Source organism: Neoarthrinium moseri (genome assembly GCF_022829205.1).
Source record: "Neoarthrinium moseri strain CBS 164.80 chromosome Unknown scaffold57_Wmoseri_CBS_16480, whole genome shotgun sequence".
Lineage (NCBI taxonomy): Eukaryota > Fungi > Ascomycota > Sordariomycetes > Amphisphaeriales > Apiosporaceae > Neoarthrinium > Neoarthrinium moseri.
In genome coordinates, this window is record NW_026055171.1 from 1 (window position 1) to 23909 (window position 23909).

At 57.1% G+C, this 23909-nt stretch overlaps 7 protein-coding genes across 7 annotated transcripts; 3 read left to right on the forward strand and 4 right to left on the reverse strand.

The window, feature by feature from the left end:
- Nucleotides 1-625: 625 nt before the first annotated feature.
- JN550_010654 (uncharacterized protein) lies at nt 626-889 on the reverse strand (the record flags this gene model as incomplete). Its single annotated transcript, XM_049308933.1, has 1 exon — nt 626-889. The coding sequence occupies one exon, from the start codon at nt 887-889 to the stop codon at nt 626-628; it is 264 nt and encodes an 87-aa protein (XP_049167310.1).
- Nucleotides 890-3030: 2141 nt separating this feature from the next.
- On the reverse strand, nt 3031-5203 carry JN550_010655 (uncharacterized protein; the record flags this gene model as incomplete). The annotated part of the gene is made up of 2 exons (XM_049308934.1): nt 3031-4434; nt 4937-5203. The coding sequence occupies 2 exons, from the start codon at nt 5201-5203 to the stop codon at nt 3031-3033; spliced, it is 1671 nt and encodes a 556-aa protein (XP_049167311.1).
- Nucleotides 5204-7067: 1864 nt separating this feature from the next.
- On the reverse strand, nt 7068-8180 carry JN550_010656 (uncharacterized protein; the record flags this gene model as incomplete). Its single annotated transcript, XM_049308935.1, has 1 exon — nt 7068-8180. The coding sequence occupies one exon, from the start codon at nt 8178-8180 to the stop codon at nt 7068-7070; it is 1113 nt and encodes a 370-aa protein (XP_049167312.1).
- Nucleotides 8181-9834: 1654 nt separating this feature from the next.
- Nucleotides 9835-11159, reverse strand: JN550_010657 (uncharacterized protein; the record flags this gene model as incomplete). The annotated part of the gene is made up of 2 exons (XM_049308936.1): nt 9835-9954; nt 10014-11159. 2 exons carry the CDS (start codon nt 11157-11159, stop codon nt 9835-9837), a joined length of 1266 nt encoding a protein of 421 aa, XP_049167313.1.
- Nucleotides 11160-12029: 870 nt separating this feature from the next.
- On the forward strand, nt 12030-14082 carry JN550_010658 (uncharacterized protein; the record flags this gene model as incomplete). The annotated part of the gene is made up of 2 exons (XM_049308937.1): nt 12030-13631; nt 13684-14082. 2 exons carry the CDS (start codon nt 12030-12032, stop codon nt 14080-14082), a joined length of 2001 nt encoding a protein of 666 aa, XP_049167314.1.
- A 3380-nt stretch (nt 14083-17462) lies between these two features.
- Nucleotides 17463-20125, forward strand: JN550_010659 (uncharacterized protein; the record flags this gene model as incomplete). Its single annotated transcript, XM_049308938.1, has 3 exons — nt 17463-19508; nt 19558-19657; nt 19716-20125. The coding sequence occupies 3 exons, from the start codon at nt 17463-17465 to the stop codon at nt 20123-20125; spliced, it is 2556 nt and encodes an 851-aa protein (XP_049167315.1).
- A 1500-nt stretch (nt 20126-21625) lies between these two features.
- On the forward strand, nt 21626-23074 carry JN550_010660 (uncharacterized protein; the record flags this gene model as incomplete). The annotated part of the gene is made up of 2 exons (XM_049308939.1): nt 21626-21807; nt 21886-23074. 2 exons carry the CDS (start codon nt 21626-21628, stop codon nt 23072-23074), a joined length of 1371 nt encoding a protein of 456 aa, XP_049167316.1.
- Between the last annotated feature and the right edge of the window lie 835 nt (nt 23075-23909).

The window sequence follows — 23909 nt, forward strand, 5'->3', positions numbered from 1 at the left end:
CCCCACCTCCAAGGAATGCCGAAGAATGAGCTTGTCGCCTATGCGTTTCTGTTTTTGCTTTTACACATAGATGTCCTCCTTGAGAAAGCAGGAGGCGTGATAGAATTGTGATTTGAAGTTGCAGGTGCTCCACTATAACGGGAAGAACGTGAGTCCAAATATTAGACGTGGCGGCCGCCAAACTGTTGCATTTCCTATGTCATCAAGCCGACTACCAGTCACACACCCCATCCGGCGGCGGGCTGTCATGTACATACCATCGTTCGCCGTTGCCGTCTAGGTCGTTATCGAAATAGGGTGCCACCATGCCAGCCTCTACATGTATCCAGTCTTCGTTATCGACAGGGCTGCCAAGTTCATTCGTTGCCTCCTCGGGGGGCAGCGGATCCTTCCAGCCCTGAACAATATCAACATAGCCGTAGCGACTTAAAGAACCCGACGAACTTGTCAAACTTGACAACGCCTCCTCGTCGACCTGGATAAAATACGCGTACCGCGCACAGCGGCTGGGACCATCCGGCGGGGGCGTTTCCTCCGTCGGACTCTCTGTGATTGCCCAAGTCCTAAACCTACGTTTCAGCTCCTCTCGCGAAGCGTCCTCGAGCGCAGGGTCCTCGACAAGGACTTAGTCGAGCTTTTCGACAATGTCGGGGGCGTCCGACTCAGCGATAAACCGCCTCGAGTCTTCGATAATCCTGCTTTTGAGGCCCTCCCAAATGCCAGCGAGCTCGGGTTTATACGAGCATCGGTAAATAGCCCAGCCCCATTTGGCGTTCGGGCTGTCGCATAGCGCCCACTGGATCTGGCGCGCTTCAGAGAGATCGTACCATTCCATCCCTATCGACTTCGAAACGCCTTGTGAGTCTGACCTAAGAGGCGTCGGCGACATGAAGGGCCGATTCAAGCGGGTTGGCGGGACTTTGTTGGGATGATGGGCGAAACGTATCGAATTCTGATTCAGACTTGGATGGAGCCACCGCCTGCCGACTGTTGGGATTTGGACACCGCGGTGTGGCGCAAAAACCCCAAGGACTGATGATGCAACAGCCATGTGAGTGTCGTGGAAGGATGATGGACCTTGAGAGGTGAAGAAGAAAGCCGGGAAACAAAATACGGGGAGTGCACAAAGATACCCCCTGGTGGCCAAGGCCAAAAACGGCGCGGATAACTCAACCCGCAAATGCAGTCCGCGTCGGTGATTTTGTATATACTTCGCTTTGCTCTTCGCGCCAACGAATAAATTTGCACTCACTGGACCACTCTTGCAAACATTGCATTGCAATGAACAGATTCTCAAGTGACAACAACATTTTCAAGTGATGTTATGATGGCATAGATAGATTTGACCAAGATACGGCTGCTTCTCTCAATTGACTGAATTCAGATTTGTCTAACGGAGCTGCGTTGCACAATGTGAAATGACGTGTTCTCAGATATAACTCCTGTAGGCCCGTTAATAATGCCACGGGGCTGGAAGGCTGGAACATGTCCTTTACAGTTATTATTATTTTAGGATTTCCAAAAGAGACAAACCCAATGTTGGGTTCTCCTTATATTGTCTTGTCATGGCTATATGAATTCTATGACTTGGCAATCCTTTCATTGTGCATTACAACGTACCCCATCTCTCTCAAGCTGGCGGGCGGCAACGCCGATGCTCTATGAGCCTGGCCAAATCTACAAGTGAGTACGAAACCCGAAAGACTACTTTATAGTGTTGTAATATTATAAGATTTATAACACAGCCTCGATCCTTTTTATAATACCGTAATAAATATTTTTAAACACCCCCCCCCCCCCCCCCCCCCCTTCCCTTTTCTCCCTTTTAAAGGTTAGGGTTAGGGTTAATTTAAAGTTAGGGTTAGGCTCTGTTAAGGAATGATGAGGAGGGAGATGTTGTTTATAAACCATCCCGACTAAGCATTAAAAAACCCAGGCGCAGTAGGAAGCCTGTGATGACAGTTATAACCCTCATTTATAGAGCTTTCTCTAGCGACCGAGATCCCCTACGTTTATTTCGTGTTGCCGGAGAGCCGAGGATGAGCAGCTCTCTGCGTGCCGGGGCCCGAAGAATAGCTGGGGCCATAACTGAGCTTTCTCGGCACCGGCACCCTTCACTGCAATTTTAGCCCACGCAAAGGAGGTCGAATGGCTAACTAAGCCTCGTTTCCCGATTGGTCTGTCCGACTGACTACTATATTCTATGGTCCGAAGACTCCCAGAGCCATTTGTATGATCACCTCATCACTATTGCGTATACTCCCTGTCTATTGTCTTGTACACCTCTACCACCCACTGCGCTTAACATCACGTTCACAAGAAAAGACTCTTTAAGTATCGATACATATCATTCAAATGTATTGTATTGTATTTATACTGTGATAGTAATTTGTTTGTGTCAAGATGGGAGAGATTCTCTCTAAGGTCTTCCTGCCTCGAGCGGAGAATGCCACCTCGCGGAAGTGGTCTCCAGAAACCACTCGGGATGGTCATCCTGTGTTGGTGACAAGAACCAAACAAACAGACAAGTGAATTCGCTGGATATTCCTCACGCCTCCCGTTGGTCTCGTGGAAAGGCTTTCGTCTTCTCTTCTCTTTCCGTCCCGGCTCCTCCCGCCCCTTCTCCCTTTTTAATACAACCACGCTTCGGCTCTATCTCTAGAGGAGAGCAGATCCGGCAGACAAAGGAGATTCTCTAGACTTCCCAAAGAGCGATTGGCGGAATCAGTCTGGTTCCAGTAATCCAAAAATCCAACAAGAACATCCGGATCGGCTTTACCGAGGGGCCGTCTTGCCCCTGAAAACAATGCCCAAAAATAAAGCAAATACCCTTTTCAGCGTGTCCCACGCCTTGAACGCCGTGCTTGTGATCTCACAATACACATTACACATTGGAGTATCACCGATCCGGACCAAAAACAGCCCGCTTCGCAACGCCATGCCGTGTCGTACAAATGAACAAAGGAAATAATCTTCAACATGGAAGTGAGTGGTGGGGGGTTGTGTATGTTGTTACTGGTTTTGGTACATTTATTGCGTGGCCTCGTAGGCGGGCGGCGGGATGTCGTCCCGATCCGCCCAGAAATTCGAGTTGCGTTGCTTCTCATCGTACACGCGGCGGGCAATCTCGCCCGCCATCTTTGAGATCCAAGCTTGCTCCAGAATTACGGAGGAAGTGTCGGATCCATTGTTTCGCTTTCGGTCGAGGTTGAAGGGGCTTCTGGAAGAACTCCTAGAGGAGATCGCAGCAGCTTCCGCAGCCTTCTCCTGCTGGGCTGATGTATACCTCTCGTCCTTCTCTGCCGCAGCCACCGGAACTTCAGGCGATGCAGCCTGTTCTTGGTAGATATCCATGCTCAGGGGGCTGCGCGCGGGGAGAGCCTTCTCGTCCCCATTTCTGAAGCGGACTGAGCGCGGAGACGTGACTTGGTGCTGTGTGATCTCGTGTTCCGTCTCCTCGGGGATCGAGACAGACATGACCGGTTCTGAGCTCGGTCCTGCAACCGAGGTTGTATCGGACATGGATTCGCCCATCTCGCTGGTCGTCTCGCTGGCCGTCCCGGTCTTTGAGCGACGAAGGTTGACAACCCGCGTCTTCTTCTTGCGAGACATGCGAGGATGGCGACCCGCGCCCAAAGCCAGACCGGTCGTAGCGGAGTTCAGACTGACCAAGGACGGTCTTGATGATATCGATCCATTGTCCATGCTTGCAGCTTCTGTGAAAGTATACGTCGTGGAGGTTCCCTCGACAGATTGCGTGCGCATAAGACTCGGTGCGGCCAGCGGTGTCGATCTGCCGGCATCACCACGTTCGTTCGGTCCAAGCCAGGCCCGAACCATGACATTTTGGATGCCAGGGGTGAATAGCGACAGCGTCCGATGCGAGTCGTTGAGGGCTGCCAGTCTCAGGAGGTTCTTCTGAGAAAAGAGCGAATGCACTTCCGAGCCGCCTTCAAGAGATAATGATGCCAACTCATTCGCATCAAGCACGTGACCGCGTGAATCGACAGCATCCACGGGCTGGGCGGCGAAGGGGTCGACAGCGACCTCGTCGTCCGAGCTCTCCTTTGGTACGTCGGCCTCGTCCTTCGGCAGCTGATCGGGACACCAGAGTCGCAACGACAGCTTGTGGATGATGGCGGGGAGCTCGTCCATCATCAGGTTCCGTAGTTGGCCCTCGATGGTCCGTTGTAAGTAATCCCGGACGAACTGGATGGAGTCAAAGGTCGAGGAGACCTTGATAGACTCGAGCGGGTCATTTCGAAAGACCAGGGTGAGGCCCTTCTGCTTGGAGAAGACTAATATTACAAAAGCAGATAGCTTGATCTCGGACAGGGTGATAGACAGAGGTATCGTCAACCCCGCGGCGGCGGCAAGCGGTTGCGGCGACGTGAAGGACGGCTTAGCCGACAAGTAGGTGTTCAGGGGGTTTGCCTGGATGTCTCTATATTAGTCGCTGTTATGGAGGCACGAGCGCCTGGGTGAAGCTGCACGAGGTATTGGAGAAAAGCGCGAACCCCTGCGGTACAATTTCCATGTTCATGCGACGGTCCACAACCGCGGCAGAACACGAAAAACAGCAAACATTCGCGATGCAGATCCAAACAAAGCTCCGCGGAAAGGAGCTTGAAGGAGAGCTGGCGATGGAAATGGTAGCAGCAATTGAGGCTGCACCAGGGTTGGGTTGGAATGGGGGAGGAGCACTCGCTCTGGCGATAAGCTCGATATACTCCCCGACCCTGAAAATCAGGAGCCCACTTCTTCCCGAGATAATCTGGGGGAGAAATTGGCCGATCGGAAAAGAACAAACCTTGGCCATCCATAATAGACGAGCTCTCGTCGTGGAGCGGCCCCAGGAGTCAAAGCAAAGAGGTAGAAACACCGCAGTGTAGAGTGTGGATAGTACTGTAAACAAGAAGAAATGACCACCACATACCTGTACCCTTGTCTTGAGCGTCAGATAGGCGTCGCCGGAGTAGCACATCTTGAAGATGCCGCGGAAGCGGTCCTCGGCGAGGTCGCCTATCTCGAGGATCTCGAGCTCGGGCGGGACGGAGCCCAGGTTGAGCTCGGTGACCAAGATGTCGTCGACGATGATGGGCGGCTTCGGGTTCTTGTTGAGGGCCGTGGTCAGCAGGTCGCGGGCCCGCTGGTAGAACTCCTCGTCGGCCGCCAGCGGCGACCAGTTGAAGTTGAAGGCCATGGCTTCTGTGGTTGTTGTTTTTCGGGAGGGGTTGGAAACCGGCCTGTCGTCTTATAGTCGCATCGTAGACGTGGGTTGAACTGGATGGTGTTGTCGCGGGTCGAAAGTAGGGGTGATCCGGAGCACGGGAGCTTTCTGCTACTTTTTTTTCCCTCTCGTCCCTCGGACCCCTTGAGTCAGAACAGCTCCCGGGAGTCGCGCGATCGAGTGCGAAGCTGCAGTCGTGTGTCGCCGGCAGCACTAGATTGATGTCGAGGTATTAATGTGATGGCGAAATGGCAGGCAGATGGCGTTGAAGCTCTGCGGCGTTGGAAGAGAGAGGGCGATGTTTTGTTTGGATGGTAGCTTAGGGTGTGTGCTAGGGAAGGGCGAGAGAGTTTGGAGGTGGTGGTTGTGCGGAAAATATGACGCTATGCGCAGCGGATGCTCTCTGGGCTTCTGGGCTTCTGGGCTTCTGGGTGGCCCAGGGGGGGTGCTATGGGTGCTTTGATGCAAATCTCCCCCGACTCCCCTGGGGATTTTCGGGGGTCGCTTTTAGCCCGAGGACTGGCGCAGCAGCGTCGCGCGCAAGCTAACCAGAATTTTTTTTTTTCGCAGCTTCCACACTGTCCGCTGTGCCCGCTGCAGGCGGGTGGAGCGAAAAGCTGCGAAACACTTGGGCAGGTGGGGACAATGGACGACGCGCTCGCTGGAAACGGCTAGTGCTCGTCGCCGGTCCCCTCTGCCCGCTCTGATGCGGCGCGGATGATGCTGTCACAGGCGTCCGCTCACGCGAGCAGCGAAGGGCCCCCAGCCTATCGTGTCGTCCTGGCCCCGACTTTGTCCGACCCGGCTCCAGGCTGTGATGCTATACCGTGCGACCGCTCCCTTGGTATTCCGCGGGGTTCGGCCCATCGGCCCACGTCCATGTCGATGATGATGGCAGCGAATGCCCGCACGAACCGAGATCGTAAGCAGTGTTCTGAATCCTTCTCGCGTGCATTGCCGGCACAGCATTCGCAATCGCTCAGCTCTTCATTGGTGCGTCTAGTGCAGTCATCCCATTGCGTGGTGTGATGTCTCCTTATGCTGCTGCTCCTTAGCTACTGTTAGCTCAACTTGCACATGTCCGCCTCGCCGGTGTCGTGTTTGTGTCGCATGACCATCCAACGGTGCGTGCGGCGCTATCGCCAAGCCACATGCTCCTGAGGGGAAAACCGCTGGTATGTTCCGAACCAACATGTGCATGCAGCCTTCCTTTCCATTGCTTGTGCAACTTGCGGTTGTCAGATGAGATCCCATCGTAATTCTCATTCGGGGCCCTTGAGGTATGTCAATCCCCCTTTGTCCGCCAGGTCGTTACGACGAGTCTGAGCACGTTACTATGCTACATATTGTCTAATTCACCTACCACCATCATAAGTCCGGCCACGATGGTATCTATATAGATGCGTATATATGTTGCGATACAACCCGGGGAGTAGTTTAGATAACCTCTTATAAGCCAGACGCAACAATATTTTCCAGTCTTATTTCACATGATTGTCACATCATTCAAAGATCGCGCTTCGGTCGGTCCCGTGAAATCTCAACGACGTCTCATTACAGAATGATCTTGCGATCAGTCCTCTTTGCAAGTGACACTCGTCTAAAAAACATTACTTGCGGGTGCTGTTCATACCCTCATGCCTGTCGTTGCCAGGTGCCTCTGCCTATACACCTTCCGATAGTATTACTGGTACACACACATGTCTAAAAACACATGCTGTCGTGCAACCCCTAATCCTGCCTCGATTAACCTCATTCGTCAAAGTCCTATCACCACCATTACCTGTCCCCATCGCGGGAACCTCAATCGCTAGCTTCCCAGCCTCTTCGCATCAACCTACTCCGGCTTCAGGAGCAGGCAGTGCGTCTCCATGCGAGGCTCCTCCCTTCCGTGGTAGAAGCCCTTCTCCACCAGGTTCGTGTGCGAGTTCTGCCAGTACTCGGCCTTGGACTCCCAGTTCTTCCTGTCGACGTCGGCGAGCCTGATCTCGGTCTCGCCCGGGCCGCCGGCGTCCTTGGGCATGCGGACGAAGCAGGTGCAGTCCCTCAGCGTCATGGCGAGGCCAAAGTCCTCGTCCTGCGGGTTGGTGAACATGGTGTCGCCCGGGTCCCCGCGGACCTGCAGCGTCCGCAGCTTCTGGAAGATCTGCGTCTTCTGAAACGCCTGCTCGAGCCGCTTGCGGTCCGCCTCCGCCCACCCCGGGGTCAGGTGGCGGATGGTCTCGAGCACGACGGCCGGATTGCCGTGCACGAGACCCAGCGGGCAGACCGGAGGGCTCGTCTTCTTGCCCTCGGCGCGCTTCTCGCTGTTGCGGAACCCCTCTCGGGCACAGGTCCGGCAGCGTGTTGCGTCGGCTGGTGCGATGGGGGACTGCGCCAACCACTTGGGCTTGAACTCGAGTCCGATGGCGTTCCGCCACGGGGGCGTGCTCATGTCCTCTATCAGCATGGCGTGGCCCTCGGCGAGGGTGCTTGCAGTATCTCGCTGCGAGTTGCGGTCCCGCTCCAGGTTCATCTGCTGTGTGATGCGAGGCTCGAGCTTAACGAGAAGCTGGGGGACGAGATGCTGAGCGCCGACCTTGGGCTCGACGAGCCGCTCCCGATAGCGTTGCAGTTCCTCGTAGCTGTGAGGCTCGGTGCCCTTGACTATCTTCGGAACCCGTAGGAGTAGACCTGCGAGGACGTGCTGACCTTCATATTCTTCCCCAACCCCGATCTCTGGCTCTATCAGCTTGAAAACAACATTGGCCCGGCCCTCTGCCATGTACACAAATTGTGTATGCCTGTGTAGGATGACGTTCAGCAAGTCCAGTCGCTTCCCATGTTCTGCGTCGACCCCATGGCTTCCATTGGTCGTGGGCGAGCCTTTGAGAAGAGATTGTACTGCCGCTCGACACTCGGCCCGGCTCAATTTGGTATTCCCCAAAGGAATATCCCCTGAAGAAGCCATCTTGTCAGATGTGGTGAGCAGGGAAAATACCGGGCCAGCAGTCGGGCGTGGTAATTATATATATGTGAATGTATATGTAGCAAGCCGACTTTCAAGTAGCGCCAACGTAGGCTTGGCGGCGGGCTTGAGTAGTATTTCAAGACGTTTGAAGATGGTTCCGTTGTCCCGATGGTCGAGAACTGGCGATCACGTCCCGAGTGTCGTTCGTCTTTAATGAAGCTGCTGTCCTTGCCGTGTACTTACACAGCCCCGATTGTAACCCACCGTGCCCACAGTCGCGGCTGCTTACTTTCCCCCTGTCTCCTGAGAGCAGCAGCGATCTAGAAGTCGACCAGGGAGGGGCGAAGCCCAGACGACACGAATGTCGCGTGGCCTCTGGGGAAAACGAGCGGCAGGTGATTGACCACCCCCTATAATACGAGTCTTGTATCCTTCACGGTGGCGGCATCCAGCAGACCTGAACGAGAGCGAGCTGGAAAGAGAGAGAGAGAGACAGAGAGAAAAGATGGGGGTTTGAGATCCAGCGAACGAGCTGCCTGGGGAAAAAGCAACGAGTGGGATTGTTGGTATATGTTGGTTGGATGATACACGCGTCGAAGAACAAAGCCGCCTCAAGTCAAAAGCCCCAAGGTAGCCCCTCGAGTCAGTCACGCGCAAACGGGGAAGATTCAGCCCCCAAAAGCGATGAGCTCAGGGTTTCGCATTGAATCACGGAGAGGGAGGCAACTCTGAGTAGCATCATCCATGGACCCAGCCGCGACGCAGGCGCCGCGGCGGGCGCCTAGGTCGAAGAGCTTTCCCGTCCCATTCCATTTTGGACCGGTCGGGGACTCGGGGAGCGACCTCGAGCCTAGGATGTGGCCGTGAGATTTTCCCGCTGGTCTTGGTCAAGTGGCACTCCTCTTCTTCTGGGTTTTAACACGGCCCGTTATTTCCTCTGCAGTCCTCCCCGCGAGGGGTTGCAGTTGTATGCATAGCATTGGCACCAGTATATCTGTGTGAGAAGCAAGGTTCGAGGGCACGAGAGTATCCAGATGCGCTGGAGAATTGACATCAGTGCTTCGTCGCCCTGTGCCAGGATTTCGGGTTACACTTGCCTAAATCAAGGAAAGGGGGAGGCTCCTCGGGAGAGCATGGGCCCTGGGCCTGGGGTAACTCACTGGCATTGGATGCGCTCGAGCGCACAGAGCCTCCACTGCCAGTTCATTGGCTTTTCCCCATTTGTTAGAACTGGGTGCGCAGTGGAACACTGAACACCCGGACCAGTTTACAAATACGCTGGTATAATCGTTTACCCATGGGCGACAAGTTACATGATGCAGCGAACTCAGTTGGGAGAGGCAGTGAGGCAGTGTTGATATAATAGCTCAGGGCGTTATCAATGCATGTATCCCGGCCGAGTCTCCAGCGACTCCACTCCTGCTGCATTTCTGCCTTGGTAGCATCCACGCGAACTGTTGACTGACACTGATGACGGATGATGGCGGGCTGTGTTACGATGTTACGAGTTCTCTAGGCCGTAGCAACCGTTAAGCTTCTCTGTCACATGTTCAGGCAACGAGGTGAAAGCAGGAACAGCACGTATGCCATGGTTGAGACTTGTACATTCGTTCTCCGGGGTATACCGTCCTGTCTTGAGCGCCGAAGCAATACTCTAAAGGTTGAATCTGGTTCTCTGCTTCTCCATCTTTGCCTTCCACTCCCATTGTATGGCATCGTCCCCTTCGCTCCCTGCCCGACCTATGCCCTTGTCTATACGTCGAAGCTTCAGGGTCTAGTAGATAAGTCAGTCAACAGTGTCTCGCGATAAGTCGGGAGTAGAGCAGTACTCACAAACCGCGGACCGAGTTCTTGCAGTCCAGTCCGGATATTCTCAACACCCTTCAGCTCCTTGCCGTCGGCACCGACCACGCTCTTCTCTGTTGCCTTTTTGTCCCGGAACACATAGCGATGGCGTCGGACAAAGATGTAGTCTCTCTGGTTGTGGAACGTCACAACTTGTCTTCCCTGGAACTCCGGGTTCTTGGGGAAGAGGTTGAGGAATAGCCTCGAGGTCAAGACGCCCAACGGTGTCGTGTAGTTGTTTAGCAGCAGCTCGGGATAATGATTCGTGGGGTTGCCATGGCCGGGGATCTTCTTGACATCCAGCCAGTTGCTGATGCTGAAGTGGAATGTCGGTCCAACAGGGAGATGGACGACATCAAGGCCGATAGGCCTCTTCTGATCTTCGCGGAGCACCATGACTGTCGTGTAGCCTCGGTTGGCGGCAAACTTGCTGATCTCTCTAACGCTGTACTTGTATCCATATTTGTGGGAGGACCGCGGCTTGTACTCGCTGTTGGGGAACAGGGTGCACAGCTTGTGGGCTTCGTCGTGGAGGGTAGAGTTGAGCGAGGTGGTGATCAGGACCTTGGGCTCGGGGGGAGTGTCGTCTGCGAAGAGGGAGGGGAACTTGGCGATGAGTGCCTCGGGGGTCAGGTCGAGGTTCGTGCTCGTCGTCGACGGCGCCACGCTGTCGTCCCTCATGACACGCCGGGCGCGAGCCTGCACGGCGGCTTTGCTGTCCTCCTCGTCCCCCTCTTCGTCGTCGTCGTCGTCGGAGCCCAGCATGCTGTCCCTGTCGTCGCCGCTGGCGTCGCCCTCCTCGTCGACGGCTTCACCGTTGGCGATGGCGGCCTGCCGCTCCTCGGCCTCCTCCTGCTCCATGCGCCTGCGCTTCAGCAGCTGCTCCATGTTGACGCTGGAGTAGAGGCTGTCATCGTCGACGTCGTCCCAGACTCGCTTCCGGTCGATGGTCAGGGGCTTGTTCTTCTCGAGGCGCTCCCTCCGCAGCTCCGGGTCCCTGGACTCTTCCTTCTTCCGACGGAAACGTGCCTCTCTCTTCTCCTTCTCATTTTCCCTCTTCTGCCTGACGTATAGATCCTTGCGGTGAAGCTTGTTCCCCGTCTTTTTGGAAAGACTGGTGCTGGACTTGGGCATCTTGGCGACAGGAGCGACCAGGCGCGTGCGAGTCGGCGATGGTGTAGAAAGGGTGCTCCTGGGTAGAGTGCGCAGGTCGTTTTTGCTGCGACACTGCTGATTGTAGATCGCGAGCTCACCCAGCAGCGACAAAGGGAAAAAAAAAAAAAGTTGACTTTGCTTTTCTCTGCAGGGATGCTAGGGGACTAGTTCCGCGACAGGGGAGGCCCCCGGCTCAGTGGCAGCAGCCAGAGGTACCAGCCAGAGGTACCAGTGCCACTTGGCGGGGTCCAAGAGGAACAGTGCTCTCTCCCATCTTTTTTTTGTTTGGAGGGGTAACCTGTCTGGCCGGGGGCTCGTTGGAGGGGCTCTTGGGGGTCTTGGGGGCTCTTCTCTCGGCGCGACCAGGTTCCGTCTCCAGCTGCCAGAAATCCACTGACTCAATTTGTCCGGCGTCGCAAAGGCCGCCCTGCCCGCTCCAGCCCTCCAGAGTCACCTCTGCCGGACAGGACGAGCTGCAGGTTGCGTCCGCCATTCAATTGGGGCATTTTCTAGGCCGATTTCTTGTGAGTGGAGTGACTCACCTTGTCTAATCGCATACTCGGAGCCGCCAGGTGAATGAGGGCCCCTCAGATTTTGAAAAGGCCCTTCACAGGTGGTGTAAACAACAAGCATTTTCGGCCAGCACTCGTCGGCACCGCACCACGATCGGGACTCGCACTCGCGCCCACCCTCCTCCAGCCTCTACACCACCACCCACCACCACTACCACCACTGCCACCACTGCCACCACAACCACCCCGCCGGCCCTTCCACGTCTCTGCCGCCGCCAGTCGCTACGTCGTCCACCACAACTCGACCAAGCACCAGCAGCAGCAGCAGCCCCCCAAGATGACGTCCGCCGCCACGACCCTCAAGGGCCAGCCCCTCGACCGCCCAGCACTGGACTCGATGCTGCGCCGGCGCATGTTCTACACCCCCTCGTTCGAGATCTACGGCGGTGTCGCCGGTCTGTACGACTACGGCCCGCCCGGCTGCAGTCTGCAGGCCAACATCATCGACGTCTGGCGCAAGCACTTCGTCCTCGAGGAGGACATGCTCGAGGTCGACTGCAGCGTCCTGACCCCCCACGACGTCCTCAAGACCAGTGGCCACGTCGACAAGTTTGCCGACTGGATGTGCAAGGACCCCAAGAACGGCGAGATCCTGCGCGCCGACCACTTCGTCGAGGAGGTGCTGGAGACCCGCCTCAAGGGCGACAAGGAGGCCCGCGGCCAGAAGATCGAGGAGAAGGAGGAGGACCCCAAGAAGAAGAAGCGCAAGGGCAAGGGCGCCGTCGAGGCTGTCAAGCTCGACGATGCCGTTGTGCAGGAGTACGAGGAGATCCTGGCCAAGATCGACAACTACAACGGCCAGGAGCTCGGCGAGCTGATCAAGAAGTACGACCTCAAGAACGCCGCCACCGGCGTCCAGCCCTCGCCCCCCGTCGCCTTCAACCTCATGTTCCAGACCGCCATTGGTCCCAGCAGCAACACGCCCGGCTACCTCAGACCGGAGACCGCACAGGGCCAGTTCTTGAACTTTGCCAAGTTGCTCGAGTACAACCAGCAGCAGATGCCCTTTGCCTCTGCCTCCATTGGCCGCTCCTACAGAAACGAGATCTCCCCGCGTGCTGGCCTCCTCCGAGTGCGAGAGTTCTTGATGGCCGAGATTGAGCACTTTGTCGACCCGCAGGGCGGCAAGAAGCACCCTCGATTCGAGGAGGTCAAGGATGTCGAGCTCGTCCTGCTCAACAGGGAAACCCAGCTGTCTGGCAAGACGCACGTCGAGAAGGTATCCATTGGCAAGGCTGTCGCCAACGGCACTGTCGACAACGAGACCCTCGGCTACTTCCTCGCCCGGATTCATCTGTTCCTCAAGAAGATCGGTGTCGACCAGTCCAAGATCCGCTTCCGTCAACACATGGCAAACGAGATGGCTCACTACGCCGCGGACTGCTGGGACGCCGAGCTGTTCACCTCCTACGGCTGGGTTGAGTGTGTCGGCTGTGCTGACCGTTCTGCCTACGATCTGAGTGTGCACGCCGCCAAGACGGGCGCTCCGCTTATCGTACGTGAGCGCCTCCCGGAACCTATCACGATCGAAGAGTACCAGGTCGAGTTGGACAAGAAGAAGTTTGGCCCTCACTTCAAGAAGGACGGCAAGGCAGTCGAGGCTGCTCTGTTGGCTACGACGCAGTGCGACAGGGAAGAACTGTCCAAGACCCTGGAGTCTGCCGATTCCATCACGGTCAAGGTTGAAGGTGTAGGCAACGGCGAGGTCACTGTGCCGAAAGAGCTCATTACTGTTGCCAAGCGCAAGAGAACCGAGAACGTGAGAGAATTCACCCCCAACGTCATTGAGCCGTCATTCGGTATTGGCCGCATTCTCTACGCTCTGATGGAGCACTGCTACTGGTCACGAGCGAGCGAGGGCGGCGACGAGGCCCGCGGTGTAAGTATCTACTGATCGAACAACATATGCATGGCGATTAACACATCAGCAGGTCCTATCCTTCCCTCCTACCGTGTCGCCGACAAAGGTTCTGATCGTGCCTCTGTCCAGCAACGAGGAGTTCAGACCGTTCTGCCGCAAGCTTTCCCAGAAGCTTCGCAAGATGGGTATCTCGAGCCGCATTGACGACTCGTCGGCAACCATTGGCAAGCGCTACAGCCGCAATGACGAACTTGGCACACCGCTTGGTATCACCATCGACTTCCAGACCGTCAAGGACCAGACCATTACCCTCAGAGATCGTGACTCGACGAAGCAGGTCCGTGCGGATGAGGACAAGATCATCGAGGCCATTCAGGCCATGGTAGACGGCAGCAAGTCGTGGAAGGACATTGAAGCCGAGCTGCCTGTGTTTTCGGGCCAGGAGGTTGAGCTCCCTACCCGCGAGTAGACCAAGAAATTTCTCGAGGCATAGAATAAGAGAGAATACTACATGTATGGACCACGCAGACGAACCTTTCGGATACCAAAAATGGGGGTAGATAGCGCAAGATCAGCCAGGGTTCTGTAGAGTTTCATCCCAGCTCGTATTCTTAGATGCACCTCGCCTGCAGCTATCCAATACAGTGGTGCTTGCCAATGACGATCGCTCCAAACGCCCAGGGCTCGGCGTGAAGTAAGTCGAGGATTTACGATAGCCCCAAGACTTGACAGGTGGACATTGGCTTGTAACCGGACGCGGATCTGCGGTCTAGCCAGACGCGTGCGTCTGTGTACAATCGCACGTGCGCCACGACAAGCAGATTGTTTACTCATGGATTCCACGAAGATGCACGAATTTGGAATAATTCAGCCTCGGAACTCAGCCTTGTTATAAGTTAGGTAGCCGACTATGAAGAGGCCGCCGACCCGTCGCATGCGACTCGTTCTGCGGCGAGTTTTGCGACAGCGACGTCACCAGAGGCTTAACGTCGGGAACAGAACACCTCGACGGAACCCTGGGCAACCGGGGATCTCGAGAGGCGCTGCTGGTGACTGGTTGTCTCAAGGACCGTCACCTGAGCGGCCCGCGCAGAGCGGATCGCCGGCGTCGAAACACGAGAACAGACGTTTGTGTGATGTTTCCAATATGCGGATCCTGTCACAGAATCCCTGCGCTACACCTGCATGGCGGGGTTGGCTTGGGAAATGGACTGAAGTGGGTAACGGTCGTGACGGGGCGAAAACCCCCTTTTTCTTTTCCAACGCTACGAAGAATGTTCTTTGGCGGCTTCCATGCCCTTGGCAGATCTTTGCGTGTCTTGGACTACCCAAATATGGAATGAAAGAGAACGATGGCTGCATGAAACCCCGCGAACGAGACTATACTGAAGGCGTTTGCGGCGCTGGTGAAAAAAATGCAACCGCAGCCGCAGGATCTACCTCGTCAAGCCCGTGTATCAAAGGCGTGGAGAGCCAACTTGCACTGATATGAAGCCAATTTCATAGCACCCAGGGTCCTGCTGTGTAAGAGACTGCAACTTCGTCAGCCAAGGCGTCGGGGAGCCGAGGAACAGATGAGCTTGTAACATAGATATTGCACTCGTAGGCCAATCTCGAGCATTTCAGGTTACGCCAGAAGCGACTCCATACCCGGTCCTTTCGCCTCGACTATCCTTGTTCAATTTGAGCCTGCCCCGAAGAGTTGGTACAGGTTGGGCGGGAGCAAACTCTACATGGCGAACGAACCCACACAAGGTCGAGATGGGGTTCCTGGGTTCAGCGTTCAGGAGTGCAGAGCCCAGCAGGCGAATAATAGTGCTGCGAGTTCTGCTAGTTAAGGCTGTGCGCATCGTTGGCTGAGCCGGGTATACATGTATACTATCTGATGCTAGCTCTAGCTATATCCATATATAGTAGTAGCCTGCCTCGACGGCAGACTAACTTGAAATGGCTCCCAAGCAGGACAATCAGGAGGCGACCCTGCGGTAAAGATGGCAACTGAGGATCGCCATATGCAATGGACGGTCGGCATCTTAGCAGTACGGTTCGGCCATGCTTAGGGGAAATGGCCTGACTTTCTCGCCCATGCGACTCTCCTGGAACAAGGAGTCAAGCAGATCGCTGGAGCAGATTGCTGGGCGACCTCGCCCGGGGTACGCTGGGCCGCAGACAGTCTAGCCGGAACGGGCTGCCCATGCTCTGCGTCGAGGGTAAGCCTCTCGAGGCCCATTGCCAATGCGGATGGGCCGTTCGAGGCAACGGGGCACCTTGAGCCGCCAGGATACCCGGACTGCGGTGCTAGGCCAATGATGAACCCCCGAATGCGTTTGCGCCGTGACCTGACCATACATATGGACGCAATCCGTTTGTTGTATTCCTGGGGCCCCTTGCGCGTGCCTTATCACCGGCGGTTTCTGCGTATCGCGCACCGCACAATAGCCGCCAAACCTGACCTCTTCTTCCCAACCATTTCAGGCTTGCGAAATCGACTCTGGACGAACAGGACGGTCGGGAGCCTTGCCAATTGTGCGCGGCCGCTACCGAGTGACTCTGCTCCAGTATATGACGACCCTGCCCTCTCGAGGACGAGCAACGATACGTACACGTGCGATCTCCAGGCCGGGATCCAAGACACCAAATCTACGAGCCCCTCCCCCTGCCCCGACTCCTCCTCGGCGGGCGGGTAACAACGAAGTGGCTGTTGCAAGCCCGGCCGCCCTTCCGAGCGAGCGCTGTGCCCGCGGCAAATCGAGCGAAGTCCCAGTCTGCGGCCTTGTATTTCCAGACGCCCGACTGAGTGGCCGGGAGACAGATCTGGAGGGCTTCACTGCGCGCTCTTTGGGGATTCTTCTCGAGTCTCGCCGTGAGTCAAATGTGAACCCCTCAGTGCCGGGCGCACTCATCAAATTGCGAGCATCTAGGACTAACACAGGTGGCGCGTTAGTGACCCCTGCGGCATTCTACCGACGCTCGATAGTCTGGGCCCATTCTCATCCGAGCTCGACGCTTACGTCGCTCGTGTACCACTTTACTCAGGTCTTACATTGCCCGAACTGGGGAGGGGGTTTCCTCTGGCCTGCTACGAGTACACGCATACTGTAATTCATAAAAATCCAAAGCAGCCAGCCAGCCCAGCATGGCGGCGCAGAACAGGTACGTGACTACTGGCGCTCTCTCACGCGGCCGCCCTGATGCATTTTGTTCTTGTCACACATACCACTTGGCCCTGATTGCACCCCGAAAACCCAACGGTCGCCATCCAATGCCGGCGAGGGGTCCAGCAGGCCCAGCGCCAGGCTGGTGGAAGCGAAAGAGAGAGAGAGAGCCCCCCTCCCTCTCCCCTTTGACGGCCAGGACGGTCCAGTGGCGGCGGGGCATTTTGACTTTCCCTGCAACGGGCGGGCTGGCGGGCAGGGCTAGGGGGCTAGCTACAGCGAGCACCCAGCGCGACCTAGCGCATAGTGCACACCTAGCAGCCTAGGGGGGGAGGGGGGCCCACCCCACCTCCTTGCCCTTCCCTCCCTCCTACTTGCCTAGCTGGGCCTGCTGCTGGGCCTCCTCCGCTGGGCCCTGGGCCAATGTGCCCTGTTGCCCTGTTGCCCTGGGCCTTGTTCTTGTTCTCCCCCCCCGTCGACATAGGCGCCGCCTGAAAGTCAAAGAGGGTCGCACGCCGACCCGCAACCACTCTTGTTGCAACCGCTTGGATAGTCGCCAAACCTGGTGCACCGCTGCTCTTTGATGTTTCATGCCCGAACCTTGGCGACAGACTGAAAGCCTGTTCCTCTTTTTCCTCCCTCCTCCACTGGCCAGCGTGCGTCCCATGCGACGCAGCAGCACCCGTAACTAATCATGGCGAACAACGGCAGTCTCTACTCCTCCGGCCAGTTCATGAACCCAGGCCCGGCCCCTCGTCCGCCAGTTGACCGTCCGCGCCTGAACCTTACCCCTAATACCAACCTGCCCGGCAGCATGGCCAACATGACGATATCGCCCGTCCCGCGGACTGCCACCTCGACATACACCGGCTCTACCATATCGTTACCGCTGGCCCGCGAGCGCTCCAACCAGACCGATGGCATGGGCGGCGTCGCCGTCATCAAGGAGGGTTGGGCCCAGGTCAAGGAGAGCCGGAACTTCATCCAGCCCTGGAAGCAGAAGTTCCTCATCCTGCGCAAGGAGGCCCTCGACTTCCACAAGACCGAGGGCGGCAAGGTCTCCTACACCCTCTATCTCAAGGACGTCGTCGGCGTCGGCCGCGTCGAGGCCGCCGGCACCATATTCGAGATCAAGAGGCAGCAGGGCGGCCAATCGAACAGCCCCGGCGACGACGACGGCGGCATCCGGACCCTGCAGATCCGGACCAAGAGCGACGATGACCTCTACGACTGGATCGACATGCTCTACGGCCGCTGCCCGACCATGGGCGGTGTGAGCAACCCCACCAACTTCTCCCACGCCGTACACGTCGGTTTCGACCCCCAGACCGGCCAGTTCGTCGGCTTGCCCCCGGAGTGGTCCAAGTTGCTCAACTCGTCGGCCATCACCAAGGAGGACTACGAGCGCAACCCCCAGGCCGTCTTCGAGGTCCTGGACTTCTACTCGGACCTGACCAAGCGCGCAGAGAACCCCCAGCAATACCCCAGTCTCACACCCACCCCGCCCGCCAGCAGCCAGGCGAACAAGCAGCTCGGCTATGGCGTAGGGACGTCTGTCGCGCCGCCGAGGCCGATGCCACCGACGCAGGCCCAACGCAATAACAGCTTCCCCGTCAACCCTAACCAGAGCATGGCGAATGCCACCCGCCCAAGTGCCAACGAGAACACGCAACAGCGGCAGCAGATGCAGTCCATGGCCTCCAACTACGTTTCCCCCGACGCCGCTCGTGAGCAACAGCGACAGAAGCAGCTCGAGCTCCAACGGCAAAGGGAAATGGAGGAGCGCAGGGAAATGGAGGAATACAACGCCTCCCTGCCCAAGAACAAGCTTCCGATGGCCCAGCAGGAGATCGGCGGCGGCGGCTACGGAGGTGCCTCGCCAGATCGGTACAACCCAAGCCGTGCCGCACCGCCGGCCCCGAAGCCCGGGAATCAGCCAGCCAGTCAGCTCCGGGCCCAGCGACCTGCGCCGCCGGCCCCGGGCACGCCTGGTGCCCAAAGGCCGCCTTTGGCATCGCAACAAAGTTCCTCCTCGATTCAACAGCGTGCACCCCCGAGACCAGACCAGCCTGGCTCATCTGCGCAGCGCTACCCCAACGGCACTAATGGCTCTTCTCAGCCCCGTATGAACGGCCAGGCCCCGGGACAGAGCCAGGCTGCGCGACCGCCGCCACCGGGAGCCGCGGTCAAGCCGCTCAACGTCCCGGCCAAGCCGCAACCACAGCAGAATGATGGTGTCAAGGCTGCCGAGGCTGCTCTCACAGCCAAGCCGTCGCCGTCCGAGCGAAAGCAGGATGTCCGCATGTCTACCATGTCCGAGAAGGAGGTTATGGCGAAGCTGATCGAGGCCGTCTCCAAGGACGACCCCAACTTGTCCTACTCGAAGCAGAAGAAGATCGGCCAGGGCGCATCCGGCTCTGTCTACGTGGCCAAGGTGAAGGAAGGCGCCGTTTCGGGAGTTGCTCGCGAGGTCTTGCGCGCCCAGGGTCCCCGGGCTCAGGTTGCCATCAAGCAGATGGACTTGGCGCACCAGCCTCGAAAGGAGCTCATTGTCAACGAAATTATGGTCATGAAGGACAGCAAGCACCGAAACATTGTCAACTTCCTGGACGCCTTCCTGCGAAACAACAACGCGGAACTGTGGGTCGTCATGGAGTACATGGAGGGTGGTGCTCTGACGGATGTCATTGACAACAACCCGGTCATCACAGAGGAGCAGATTTCGACCATCTGCCTCGAGGTTCGTAAAATCGGTTTATTACAAAGATTGACTTGCTAACACGTATTAGACATGCCGGGGTCTGCAACACCTGCACTCGCAGCAGATTATTCACCGTGATATCAAGAGTGACAACGTTCTCCTTGACGCCCGCGGCAGTGTTAAAATCAGTGAGTCGATCTTGGAGAGCTGCCTAGTCAAAATGCATTGCTAACGAAATGGTTCCAGCCGATTTCGGTTTCTGTGCCAAGCTCACCGAGACCAAGTCCAAGCGCGCCACCATGGTGGGAACGCCTTACTGGATGGCACCCGAAGTTGTCAAGCAGAAGGAGTATGGCCCCAAGGTCGATATCTGGTCGTTGGGCATCATGGCTATTGAGATGATCGAGTCCGAGCCTCCCTACCTGAACGAGGAGCCGCTGAAGGCCCTCTACCTGATCGCAACCAACGGTACGCCCCGTCTTAAGAAGCCCGAGAAGCTCAGCAAGGAGCTGAAGGCATTCCTGTCGGTTTGTCTGTGTGTGGACGTCAAGAGCCGAGCGTCGTCGGACGAGCTCTTGCAGCATGATTTCCTGAAGCACGGCTGCCCCATCGGAAGCCTGTCGGAGTTGCTCGCCTTCCGCAAGCACGCGAAATAGAGTGAAGAGATTGCACAGCGAATTATACCCTTCTTTTCTGGACGACTACACACTACTACCCCCCAAAAAGGGGGGTTACTTGCGGATCACGGTGAGATTGGATGGCCGAGACCCAATTTTTGTCCCCTCGCCAGATGGACAAGGGGACGGCGCCGGGCATGTTGCGGGGTAATGAATGTCGGGCATGATTTGCATGGAAAGGAGATGGCCATCATCTGGAGCATATAGAAGCTCGTGTCTCCCGTTTGGGGCATTTATAGGACCGGAACATGTCTAACCAGGGGGCCACTTGCATTGGGGGTGAAAGAGAGGAGGGGCCAGCCAGGGCAGCCCGTGTCCAGTTTCACGTTTGTGATACCTACTGTACCAACTGTGATCAACGCGGCGGGAAAGCTTGGCAAGGGCGTGGTTAATGGAAACAAAAAAACACACTTGACGCCTCCAACAAACACACACACGCACACACACATAACGGCGGATAAGTACGCTTGGTCCTTGTGCGAGACGAAACTGCGATTAAAGCATTTGGTGGATTTGGCTTGCAAATTTTGGTTTGGGTTCTTGAGATGTCGTCGGTGCTGATACCACATACTACTGCTCACTATAGACTTTTTTGCAAATCACGGTTTGGGCCTGTCAGGTGTTCTTTGTGTGTGAAAATGTCAGTAGCTCGTGGTGGTGAGGTTCCGCTGCACAGAGAGACATTGGCTTGATGTTGACCACAGAGTGTGAGCAAGCATGGGTACCTGGGTATGCGTCGAGATTTGCAGCTTTTTTGGTATACCAGCTGCATCCCATGTCTACATCGCCCATGTATAAGAGTGAAATGGTTGTGCCACGGCATGTGCTGCCAGTGTAGAGGCGTTTTCATGGCGGTACAACAGTTGAACGAACTTTCTTCTCCCAGGGTTGGGCCAAACAAGCTTAAAATGCAGCCGTTCCCCGGAGCCGGCAGATCCAGGCGATCGGCATTGGCGCCTGCTGGGCGGCACCCCTCCCCTCCCCTCCCCCAGCCCCAGCCCACCCACAGATCGCTAGGCGCTAATGCTGCGTTGAGTGGCCCGCCGTCCCAGCGAGTCACGCCCCGTCCCTTATCTTGCTGATGACATGCACGAATGACCCTTCAAACGCAGCGCCCGACCACAACCCGCACACCACGACACCCGCGATACCCACGCGACTTGCAGTGATAGGACGTTCGACGGTGCCCTCAACAAGTCAAGTCATGCCCAGGTAGACCCGATCCGGGGTTAGCTGTCCTCAACAGTAGCCCGATCCCGCGCCCTGCGATTCCAATCGCGCCTCTTGAACCCTCGTCCCGGAATCCACCACATCGCTGCTCCCGGCACATTCACAGCGCCTCGCCCTCCGACCTTATACATGGACCTGCGGTCGCCGAGGTAGCTTGCAACACCAGCGCGAGAATCGATCGACGGAAGGACGTGATTGGGGCATTCCGCACACGGAATCTCTAACGCCCCCATACCTCCGTTGCCCGCCATGGACCGCCTCCGGTCCTTCTTCCAGAAGAAGGAGAACGAGCAGGAGTACGCGCCGCTGAACGAGGAGACCCAGTTCCTGGACCGGACGAGCGACCTCGGGGACGATAGCGGCGCCGTACCGTTCTCATGGATTGAGTACGGCATCTTTGCCCTGCTGGGCGTGGCCATGCTGTGGGCTTGGTAAGTTGCTTCCATCCACCACAATTCCTTCCTTGTGCACGACTTCCAGTTTTGCTGATCTTCGTCGCCTCACTCCAGGAATATGTTCCTTGCTGCCGCGCCCTACTTCCAGGGCCGCTTCCAGGCCGACGACTGGGTGCTGCAGAATTTCCAGTCGGCCATCATCTCGGTCTCGACCATTACGAACCTCGGCGCCATGCTCATCCTCACCAACATCCAGTACACGGCGTCCTACCCGTTCCGCATCAACCTGGCGCTGTACATCAACGTCGCCGTGTTCGCGCTCCTGACATTCTCCACGGCGACCTTTCTCGACGCCTCGCCGGGCCAGTATCTCGGCTTCCTGCTGGTCATGGTCGCCTTCACCGCGTGGGCCGCCGGTCTGATACAGAACGGGGCCTTCGCGTTTGCCGCAAGCTTCGGCCGCCCCGAGTACATGCAGGCCATCATGGCCGGCCAGGGCGTCGCCGGCGTGCTGCCCCCCGTGGCCCAGATCATCTCGGTCCTCGTGGCACCCCCGGAGCAGCCGGCGGCGGGGAGTGTGGCGGGCGAGGACCGCGAGGCGGGCACGGCCGCCTTCATCTACTTCCTCACGGCGGTGCTGGTCTCGGTCGCCGCCATCCTCGGCTTCATCCCGCTGGTGCGGCGGCACAACAACATCGTCGAGAGCCGCATGGTCGAGCACATGGCGGCGTCGTTCAACAGCGTCGAGGAGGCCGAGCGCGCTGCCCGTAAGGTGGTCAGCATGGCGGGCCTCTTCCGCAAGCTGCACTGGTTCTCGGCCGCCGTCTTCATGTGCTTCGCCGTCGCCATGTTCTTCCCCGTGCTGACGCCCAAGGTCGTGTCGGTGGCGCCGCCCGACGTGGCCGGCCCCCTGCAGCGGCCCGCCGCCTTCATCCCGCTGGCCTTCTTCTTCTGGAACCTCGGCGACCTGGGCGGCCGCTCCAGCGCGCTGGTGCTGCCGTTCCGCAGCCGGCCGGCGCTGCTCTTCGCCTTCAGCGTCGCCCGCGTGCTGTTCCTGCCCCTGTACGCCCTGTGCAACATCCACGGGCGCGGCGCCGCCGTCCCCAGCGACCTCTTCTACCTCGTCCTGGTCCAGTTCCCCTTCGGCCTCACCAACGGCTGGCTCGCCAGCAACTGCATGATGGCCTCGGGCGAGTGGGTCGACGACGGCGAGCGCGAGGCCGCCGGCGGCTTCATGGGCCTGTGCCTCGTCGCCGGCCTCACGTTTGGCAGCCTGCTGAGCTTCACGGCCGCGGGCATCTGATCGCCCCGCGAACGCGCTGCAACCACGGGATGCTTGATTGCTGACTGGCTGACTGGCTGACTGGCTGACTGGCTGGCTGGCTGGCTGTGTGCATGTATGCGTGCATGTGAGGGAAGGAAGGAATGAGGGTAGTGCATCACGAGGTGTTTTGGTTGGTATGGCGTTTCGGGAGCAGTTTTTGGAAGTCCGTGATATGTGCACGTTTCCCATCTAGATTTGAGTTTTCATAGCGGAGTTTCTAGATCACGTATACTCCTGAGTGCACATTGTTTTGGGTTCCCGTCCGGGCTTGTAAGTTGGCTTGGTTCGGACACTATGTACATATGGAACCACCAAATTATAATAAAGCTCTTATTTATAGAGTGTATATCAAGCCTCCAGCTGTACTTGAAGTTGTGAAAACGACGAGACTGATCCAGCACACGTTGCTGTTATTTAAAGGGAAACAAGCCAGGTCTTGGCTTAAAAGTTTTGTAGGGCGATCTCTTGGAAAGTTGCTCGAAGTGTTGTATCTACTCCGTGAAGACAGCTGGAGGTTTCTATGCTCTGGTGGGTCCTCCTTGCACCAACGTTGCCCCACCTAAATTACGCCTAGTTCAGGTATTAGGTACTATATATCCAAGACAACGGCGTCACTCTCAGGTGCTTGCACAAGCCAGCGGCCCGTGAGGCGTGGGAAGCAGTCATTCAATGAAGCTTTGAAGTCTTTGTTCAAAGCTGCCAACCCGTTTTTGCCTCCTTGAGGAAGTGGTTCCAGGGTTTGCGAGCAGCTGGATCGAACGGAGCTGGTGGGCTGCTTGTGATACCCCGAAACAGGGCTGTCGCTTTGCTAACT